General features: G+C 65.6%; 5 protein-coding genes across 5 annotated transcripts in view; 3 read left to right on the forward strand and 2 right to left on the reverse strand.

Annotated features, from left to right (window-relative positions):
* Window positions 1-106: 106 nt before the first annotated feature.
* On the reverse strand, window positions 107-862 carry AMSG_09138 (fatty acid elongase; the record flags this gene model as incomplete). Its single annotated transcript, XM_013899405.1, has 1 exon — window positions 107-862. One exon carries the CDS (start codon window positions 860-862, stop codon window positions 107-109), a length of 756 nt encoding a protein of 251 aa, XP_013754859.1.
* Window positions 863-1,866: 1,004 nt separating this feature from the next.
* AMSG_09139 (morn domain-containing protein-containing protein) lies at window positions 1,867-3,661 on the forward strand (the record flags this gene model as incomplete). Its single annotated transcript, XM_013899406.1, has 2 exons — window positions 1,867-2,684; window positions 2,937-3,661. 2 exons carry the CDS (start codon window positions 1,867-1,869, stop codon window positions 3,436-3,438), a joined length of 1,320 nt encoding a protein of 439 aa, XP_013754860.1. The 3' UTR covers window positions 3,439-3,661.
* Window positions 3,662-3,805: 144 nt separating this feature from the next.
* Window positions 3,806-6,252, forward strand: AMSG_09140 (PTS1RS protein; the record flags this gene model as incomplete). Its single annotated transcript, XM_013899407.1, has 2 exons — window positions 3,806-3,839; window positions 4,181-6,252. 2 exons carry the CDS (start codon window positions 3,806-3,808, stop codon window positions 6,250-6,252), a joined length of 2,106 nt encoding a protein of 701 aa, XP_013754861.1.
* A 229-nt stretch (window positions 6,253-6,481) lies between these two features.
* Window positions 6,482-8,125, reverse strand: AMSG_09141 (uncharacterized protein; the record flags this gene model as incomplete). Its single annotated transcript, XM_013899408.1, has 2 exons — window positions 6,535-8,125; window positions 6,482-6,491 (listed from the first exon to the last, which is right to left on the reverse strand). The coding sequence occupies exons 1-2, from the start codon at window positions 8,097-8,099 to the stop codon at window positions 6,482-6,484; spliced, it is 1,575 nt and encodes a 524-aa protein (XP_013754862.1). The 5' UTR covers window positions 8,100-8,125.
* A 290-nt stretch (window positions 8,126-8,415) lies between these two features.
* Window positions 8,416-9,384, forward strand: part of AMSG_12238 (uncharacterized protein) — a gene marked incomplete at its 5' end in the record, with an annotated part of 9,794 nt that continues 8,825 nt past the window's right edge. The window contains 2 exons of the mRNA XM_013899462.1: window positions 8,416-8,572; window positions 8,621-9,099. Coding sequence (XP_013754916.1) covers window positions 8,416-8,572; window positions 8,621-9,099 — 636 coding nt within the window. The remainder of the gene's footprint in view (window positions 8,573-8,620; window positions 9,100-9,384) is intronic.

Genomic DNA, 9,384 nt, shown 5'->3' on the forward strand with positions numbered 1-9,384 from the left:
GCGCGTGCGGGGGGGGGGTATGCTATACCTCTACATGTGCATATGATGTGCATGTGCGTGTGTGCATCGCGTGCTGCTCATGGCGTGCTGTGCTCATCGCCTGCGTTTACGAGGCCTTGGCCTTGGCAGCCTTGCCAGCGAGATACTTGTTGCGGAAGAAGGAGACAAAGAGGATGACGAGAGCAACGACGTAGACGTTGTTGGCGACAATGGCCCAGTAGTGCAGGCCGACGTTGCAGGGGAGGCCGATAAAGTACGGGATGGATGAGGCGAGGCCGATGATGAACTGGGCAATCTGCATCGAGGTGAGGAGGACCGACCACTTGGGCCGGTAGCCAAAGCAAGTGAGAAAGTAGTAAAAGTACATGATGGTGTGGATGGTCGAGTTGAGGACAATAAAGATATAGATTGAGTCCGCCCGGGCTGCCGTGAGCACCCACGTGATCCACACCGCACCGACGTGGTGGAAGGTCTGCAGAAAGATCGGCTGCTTGCCCTTGAGAATGACGATCCACGTGTCGATAAACTCGTATGCCTTGGACCAGAAAAAGTACGTCGCCAGCATTTCCAGCGGTGAGCCGTGGACGTCCATCAGGTCATGGCACGAGCCGTAGACGATGAACGACTTGTCCGGGTAGCCAGCGAGGAAGGTCACAGTCTTGACCAGCATGATGGCCGAGAAAATAGACATGCCAGCATTGTGCACGATGGAGAAGACCTTGAGTGGGCCGCGCGGCGCAGTCCAGCCCTTGAGCCCGGCATTCACCCCCAGATACACCACGGTGAGCAAAATGGGGAGGACCACAGGGAGCGAGGCCGACGGTTGGGTGAGCATCATCTTGGCCAGTTGCGAGAGCGACATGGATGCGAGGCGGAGTGGGCGGGAGAGAGACGGGCGCTTGGCAGTCAATGCAACCTCTACCGACTATCAATGTCGTCTAGAGCAGTGTCTCCTTCTCTTCCTCCCCTCCTCAAGCCCGCTCTCTTGCCGTCCCTTGCCACGTCGTCAACTCTGTTGTGGGATGGGATCCCGGCAACGGCCGATTCTTTTTTCGTCCGTTTGCAGGAGTCCAGGCGGAGACCGCCATCGCTGCTCTCTGCGCGCTCTCTTGGACGGGGAAATGGCTAGTAAGGACATGAGGGGCAGGGTTAGAAGTTGAGCAGTGTAGTGGAATGGGTGGATGTGGTGGGGAGAACTTGATGGCATAGCGCGGGAGCGGAAATGGCAGTGTAGTCAGGCGTCTGGCTGGGGCAATCACGTGATTGTCGTTCTCAGCCACCTCGTCATCTTTACTCCGCGTCCAAGTTTCCACAGCCTCGCTGCTTTGCATCATTGGCCAACCGTTCCAGGCTGAGCATGAGGACCAATCTATCCGCCTCGGCGCTGCTTTTATCCGCCTCGAACCTCGGTCTTTGCTGCTGCACTTGGCGGTCAGAATCACGGGCGCAGAGCAGATCGGCGTAGCTGGACGCACAGCGACAGCACTACACATACAGCTCGATCAGTCTCACCAGAATTGAAAGACGCCGATATCGGAGCAAGAGTTGTAGACCTGGAGCCAGCCAGCCTGGAGCTCCATGATTGGAGCACTAGCGTGAGCAGGAGACGGATTGACGGCTTCCGACCATACCATGGCCATCTTTCTCTTCCCTTGGCAGCCTCTTGAATGTCCTCTTCTCCCTTGTGGCGCCTTCTTTCATCAAATCGCACTCGATGGCACTCGCGCGGCGTCTGCCGCCGCCAACCGCGGCCGTCGCTGGGCGGCCGTCCGTTGAACGGCGGCCGGTGGCAGCTGGCGACGACGACGGACAGAGCGACGGTCAAGCGGACGACGGCACCTCACCCAGCACCGACTTGTGGACGGCATGTCGCGAGACGGGGTCGAGGCGGAGCAGAAGTTTGGGCTGGCGCATGGGCAGGCTGGCTTGAGGGCGAGCGGGAGCGAAGGAGCTGGGCTGTCTGGAGCGGTCTCTGTGAGCTGCGGCGGAGGGACGTACACGGGAGAGATGGTGGACGGGGCATTCCATGGCACGGGAACCTTTGTCTCCTCAGCCTTTACCTACACCGGCGGATGGGTTGCGGATGCCATGCATGGCCACGGCGATCTGGTCCTGGCTGATGGCTCGTCCTATGTTGGCTCCTTTGCCCACAACATGTACCACGGATCGGGCAAGCTGGTCCTCGCCGATGGTGAGTCGTATGACGGAGACTGGGTCCATCACGTCCGCTGTGGCCGCGGCACGCTGGTCTTGCCAAACGGCGCTGGCTGGTACGCGGGATGCTGGCTCGATGGCAGCATGCACGGGCGCGGCGAGGCCCTGCTCGCCGATGGCTCGCGCTACACCGGCGACTGGTACGCAGGCGTCATGCACGGCTCGGGCACAATTGTCGCTGCCGATGGCACCGCGTACGTGGGCAGCTTTGATAATGGTGTCCGTGCTGGCTCGGGCACCCTCACCGCCACGGGTCGGGTGTACTCGGGGGAGTGGGCGGCTGGCGCGCCCCATGGCACCGGCACGCTCATCTTTGACGACGGCCGCTCGTACGACGGCGAGTGGGACGCCGGCCGCCCGCACGGCAAAGGCGTTTTTCGCTTTGCCGATGGCGCGTCGTACTCGGGCCACTGGGAGCACGGCGTGCTCCTCGACGACGGCGCTGTCTTTGTCTCGGCCTCGGGCGAGCAGTATGCGCATGCCTGGGCACATCTCGCTGCAGGCTCTGCTGGGCCGCCACGCCCACCGCCGCCGCCAGAGACACATACATGGCTGCCGCAGGCGGCATCAGCTGGTAGTCTTGGCGGGCGTGCTCACCTCGCCGCTCCCGCCTCCGGACCCAAGCAGGGCGCTGTGCCCGCGTGTGCCGAGGCAGGCCAGCCGGCTGCTAGCCCTGGCCCAGCGCCTGACCCGGTCCCCGGTCACCATCGCGGACTCAACAGAGATGTTATGGACCTCGAAGAGGCCTCGCGCGGCCTCCCAGCGCCGTACACCTGGTACGATCCGGTTGTGCACTCGCTCTCGTGCAAGCTTATGGACCGCCGCGCCGCGCTGGCGGCCACACTTCGTGAGTACGACGTGTCGCGGACCCGCCACGGCTTCCTTCCGCTGGCGCGAGTCCGGCAGGCTCTGCGAAACATTGGCATTCGTCTCGATGCCGACGAGTACGACTTTGTGCTCGCCATGTTTGGTCCAAACTCGCAGTGGATCAACACAGACGACCTCGTCCGCTTTGTCACCACCGCCGAGCGCGAGTGGCACCGCCGCCACCCCCACCATGGACCGTCGCTCCATCAGCCACGCCGTCTTTCGCGCGCCGCTCGCCAAGCCCGCGCCGATGCCGCCGCATTCACCGAGCTCGACGACGATGACTGCGCCAGCGACGACAGCGACTGCCTCGCAGACGTCGACGCCGAGTCTGGCCTCATGTTTGTCGAATTGTGACCGATCATGGCGTGTTCAGCACACCGTTATCCGGCAAGCACAATCTGTCTAGCGAGCTGAAGGCATGTCACCCGGCCCCGTTATACGCAACGAGATTCCGTCGAGAGGCTGCTTCCACCGCACCATACACAATGTGCGATGGGGTTGGACACGGCAATCATCGGACAGCGCACCCTCTATTGATACCCAAGCGTGTGTTGCATGATCATTAACGCATTCCAATCTCCCAAGCTCGACCATGTTCACCACCATGCCCACCTTGTCACGCTGATTGCCGATTGGCAGGCAGCAGCAGCACCCGCCGCCGCCACCGCACCGTTCTCGTCCACTGCTAGCCCACACGTGTCGCGACAAGCACCACACACACATGGACGGCTTCCTCGACGGACAGGTCGACTGTGGTCCCGGGGGCAATGCCCTGTCACAGATGATGGACGCCGTGACCGGGGGGCAGGCAAGGACATTGTATGTGTGCATCTTCCGTGTGGACGGTGTGTGTGGTGGGGGGGGGGGGGGGAGGGGGGGCAGGAGTGGGGGAGGGTGGGGAGGGTGGACAGGTCGCACACACTCAGTGGGATGGTGGGGATGGTGGGGGGCGGGGACGTGGGGTCGGGGGGACAGGGTATGGGAGGGGGGGGGCAGGATGGGGAGGTGGGGAGGGTGGACAGGTCGCACACACTCATGGGATGTGGGGATGTGGGGGCGGGGGACGTGGGGTCGGGGGGACAGGGTATGGAGGGAGGACATGCGCAGGCTGCGGCACAGGCACAGGCGCAGGCGCAGGCGCAGGCTGTGGCACTGGCTGAGGCGCATGCACGGGCGGCTGGTGGTGGCGGTGGAGGCGGTAGTGGTGGTGGTGGTGGTGGTGGCCTCGCCGGCCCGCCGCTGCCGGCTGGAGCGATGGGCGCAGTGGGTGCGGGGGCTGGCTTTGATGCCGGCGAGTTCTACTCGCAGCAGCAGATGGAGGCGCTGTGGCGGATGCAGGCAGCGGCAGCGGCTCAGGCGCAGGCTCAGGAGAGTGCGCAGGGCGCGGTAGCGCAGGGCGGGGGACGAGCCAAGCCCGCGCCCGGGCTGGGCATGGGCCCGATGGCCGGGATGATGGGCATGGGCCCGATGGCTGGGATGATGGGCATGGGCCCGATGGCGGGGATGATGGGCATGGGCCCGATGGCAGGGATGGCGGGTGTGGGCCCACAACAGATGCTGATGGGTGGTGGCGCTGCTGCTGCGGCGCCGCAGTCGCACATTGCGTCGCTCTTTCAGCCGTCGGCAGCGCCACAGCGCCCGGCACCGCAGCCGGTAGATGAGGCCCTCGCCGAGGAAAGCGGCGAAATGGCAAGTGAGGCGCCGCAGGACTCGTGGACCCGGCAGTTTATCAATGAGCGCAACCAGACGCGGCTTGCCGAGCACGACATCTCGACCGACGAGCTGCAGCAGCTGTCGCGGGCGGTTGTGGACGGAATTGAAGACCCGCGAGTGAAGAACTCGGACCTCATCAAATTCCTCAACAAGGTCGCTGACGGCTCTGTCCGCTTTGAAGGCGGCGAGATGGTGACCGGCGAGGCGACTGGCGCGGCGGCGGCGAGCACGGCGGCGACGCCTGCCCTGGGCGCGGCGGCGACGCCGAAGTCGGCAGCGGCACTTGTCGACAACCTGCTTGCCAGACATGCTCCGGAGAGCTCTGTGAACGCAGCTTCGGAAGCAGGCGCGGTCGAGGCGGAGGCTGCGGCTGCGGCTGCAGATGCGACAACGCCGGCCGAGGCAGCGGAGGCAGAGGCATCAGCGTGGGGCGCAGCGGCGGCGGCGGCCAAGGGCTACCACTTTCAAAAGACCAACCCGTACCTCGCGTCGCAGGCCGAGACGCCGGCCGAGATGAGCGCGCTGGAGCGCGGGATGGAGCTGCTGAAGACCGGCAACATCGCTGAAGCCATTCTTGCGTTTGAGGCTGCGGTGGTGGAGGACGAGTCGTCGCTGGCGTGGCAGATGCTTGGCCTCTCGCACGCAGAGAACGACAAGGACTACTACGCGGTGCTGGCGCTGGAGCGGGCGGTGGCGCTCGACGCGCACAACAACGAGGCGCTGATGCACCTTGCGGTGGCGTACACCAACGAGTCGAACCGGGCCAAGGCGCTCGAGGTGCTCGAGCAGTGGATCCGGCAACACCCCGAGTACCGCCACATCGACTTTGACTCTGTGTCGTCGGCCGACCCGTTTGGGGCATCCGAGGCCGACACGGCGGGCATGCCGGATCTCTCGGACCCTGCCGAGGTTGCGTTCTACCAGCACTTTACGGCGTACTGGAAGTCGTCGCTCGAGTCGCACGCGAGGGTCACCAACATGTTCCTGGAGGCTGTGCGGTCTAACGCGTCGTCCGGAGCCGGGCTCGACGCCGATGTCCAGGTCGGCCTCGGCATCCTGCTTAATCTCTCGCACGAGTTTGACAAAGCTGCCGAGTGCTTTGCCGCTGCGCTGCAGTCTCGACCGGACGACTACATGCTGTGGAACAAGCTCGGGGCGACGCTCGCCAACTCGTCACGGTGCGAAGAGGCGCTCGACGCCTACCATAACTCGCTGCTGATCAACCCGTCGTATGTGCGGGCCAAGGTCAACATGGGCATTTCCTGCTCGAACCTCAAGGACTTTGCCGCGGCCGCCGTCCACTACCTCGGCGCGCTGACCATGGAGCCGCGGTCGCAGGCCGAGCACATCTGGCACCTGCTGCGGATGTCGCTCGCGCTCATGGACCGCGAGGACCTGGTCAAGCTCAGCTACGAGGGCAACCTCGACGCGTTCCGGGCCCACTTTCACTTTTAGCTGCTCGCGGTTGCTGGCCCGCGGTCGAGTGGGAGCCAGTCGTCGGCCCAGAGCTCGCCGTCGTATCGGCCCAGCAGATGCGGGGCGACCGAGGGCACGCTCGGCTCGTCGGCGGCACCGGGCTGGTGCGCCAGCAGCTCGGCGAGCTGAGCGGTGGCACGCTCGCCGCGGGCGGCAGGCGTGTCTGAGAGCTCGCCACGACGGACTGCATCCATAACCTCGGCCATGGTCATGCGTGCCTCTGCGGTGCTTTCCATGCCGTCGTCGAAGAGCTCGGTGTACGAGCGCGGGTAGCGGAGGGCGGCGCGACCGCCGGCGGCGGCCGTTGCTGCAGCTGCAACCTCGTAGAAGGTATGTGCGCCGGTTGGGACGAGGAAGGCGAGCGAGGCGGCGCGGATAAGAGCGGGCGCGACCCGCGGTGCTATGAGGCCGCCAAAGGTCATGTACCGAAGCGTGCAGCCGGAGACGCCGGTGACGAGCGGGATGCCGAGGTTGGCCAGAACGCGGACGGTCTTGTTTGCGGCGATGAGGGTGCACAGCCGCGCAGCGTCGATCCAGGGCACAGCGAGTGGGCCGTGCGGCGACTCCAGTTGCTCCTCCCAGGCGGTGAGCGAGCCGCCGACTGCGGCAAAGGCTGCGCGGGAGGCATGTGACCATGCATCGCGCTCGCTGACGCCTGTGGCAGCGCGCATGGCGTTCTGGGCGCGGGTGAGCCTGTGGCGGGTCATCCGGGCCAGCTCCTCGCCGGACGGATAGTCTGCGCTGTGGAGCTTGGCCAGCAGCTCGAGGTCCCAGCCGCAGCGCGTCGCAATGTCGTTGAGCGCGGCATGCTCGAGGGAGACGAGGTCGGGCGCGAGGATGCGGGTGATAAAGCAGTGAAAGTGGGTGAGGAGTGTGCGGACGGTGTCGGCGTCGGGCACCACGCGGGTATCGCCCTCCCACACGGCGCGGAGGCGGGCTGGATCTGCGCCGACCCGGCCGGAGAACGGCAGGTCGAGCGGGGTGGCGGTGAGGGCGAGGAGCTCGTCGAGCGGTGGGCCGATCTCGGCTCGCTCCTTCATGTAAAGATAAGCGGCGTCGCGGATGGCGACACACGCGTCGCGGACCATCGAGTGGGCTGTCAGCGCGTTGCAGACTCGCTGCTCATAGCTTCGGCGGAGCTCGCACAGCGTCGACGCAGCGGCCCCGGCGGCAGCGCGGGAAGCCTCAACGTCTTCCATCTCGGCGGCGGCGTCCCCGATGGGCGGGACGGTGGCTTGATGAGCGTCGGGTGAGGTGGCGTCGACGACCGGCAGCCGCTGCACGCCGACAACCTCGTGCAGGTACAGCCCGTCGAGGACGACCTGGGCGTTGACGCCATGCGGCGGCGGCAGCGTGTCGATGAATATGGCCTCCCACGAGCGCTCGATGTCGCAGTGCGGAACGTCTGGATCGGCGGCATCAAGCGGGCGGCCGTCGGGCGAGACCGGAAAGCCGTAGAGAACGCTCTGATCCCAGGCAGCAAAGTCGGAGACGAGCAGGCGATCGGGCGGGATGCGGGCGTGGATGACGACGCTGGGCTCTGTGGCGGGATAAGTAGGCGGAGAGAGCCAAGCCCAGAGCGGATAGTTGAGCGATGCAGCGGGAATGCGGCGAGCCATGGCGGCGATCATCCACTCGTAGCCGGCGGCAAACGAGTCAAAGCCGTCTTGGCTTGGAATGGCCTCGGCGGCATCGCCAAAGACCACGCCACGATTGCGAAGCAGCTCCCACACAGCGTCAACCTGCTGGGTGTAGACATCGACTAGCGGCGGCTCTGGTGGCCCTTCTCCTCCTTGAGACGGGCTGTACGAGGTGTTTGACGCCATGGGGAGTGGTACGGGCTCTCCCTTGCTAGCCATGAGTCCATCGATCGAGTTGGGTGTGGGTGGGTGTGGGCAAGGGGAGGGGGGTGGGTGGGGGGGTATGGTGGGGTATGGTGGGGTATGATGGGGTATGATGGGGTATGATGGGGTATGATGGGGTATGATGGGGTATGATGGGGTATGATGGGGTATGATGGGGTATGATGGGGTATGATGGGGTATGGCCCCTTTGGCCAGTCCCCAGACCCCCAGCCGTGCTCGTCAGCCACCACCCCGTCCCCCCCCCCCCCTCCCCCCCCCCCTCTCCCACACATCCCACATGGGCGCAAGTGCATCCCGCCTGACAAAGGCTGCCGGAGAGGTCGCTGCTGTGGCCGAGAGCCGGGCTGGAGAGGCCCGCGCCGCCGCCCGCGCCGCCGAGTCAGCCGCCCGTGCCGCCAAAGACGCCGCCGCCATTGCCGCCCAGAACGCTGCTGGTGCGTCGGACAGAGCTAGAGCCGATCCCGGGAGAGGAGCGAGCGTAGGCAAGGACGCCGAGGACGATCTGGATCGCCCGAGCAGAGAGGCGACCGATGATGCCGCGCTGCTGGCCAACATGGCAGCGTTGGAGGTGGAGGCTTACGTGGACACAAGCGTCAACGCCCATCGCCATACGCCCGAGGCCGTGGCCAAGCGCCAGGCGGAGGCTGCAAAGGGCGGACGCCCGCTGCCGCAGTCGCGCCAGGCCTCGCCATCGCCTGGCGAGCTGTGGGGCGGAGTCCGTGGCAACGCCGTCACCCCGGGCTTCCTCAACGAGAACCAGCTCCGTGCCCTCCTCTCCGAGGACCTCGCCGCCGCCGACATCGATGCCCTTGCCACAAGCTACCGCCTCAACGCAGACTCGCTCGCCGCGGTCATCAAGCACCACGCCCTCTACGAGCCCATCCCCGACGAGGACGGCACCCTCCGCGGCTACTGGGTCGTCCCGCCGCTCTCCCCCAAGCAGCAGCTACTCCTCGACGAGGTGCGCAGCTTGAATGAGCAAAGATAGGCCGCCCAATGCCGCCACGACTGCCCCCCATGACTACCACCACCATGACCACCACCATGACTACCACCCCATCGATCCTTCTCTCCATGTGCGGCCCTCAGCGCCCTCCTCCCCCCCTCCCTCCCCCCCCCCCACTCCCAGTCTCCTTCCCTTTCCCCAACCCCAATCTGCCATCAACACATCGCCGCTCGATCGCGGCTGCCGAGCGAGCGACGGCCAACTCGCGCCGTCCACCCCCCGCCCCCCCCTCCCCCCCCC

Source organism: Thecamonas trahens (assembly GCF_000142905.1).
Source record: "Thecamonas trahens ATCC 50062 unplaced genomic scaffold supercont1.45, whole genome shotgun sequence".
NCBI classification, from domain to species: domain Eukaryota; order Apusomonadida; family Apusomonadidae; genus Thecamonas; species Thecamonas trahens.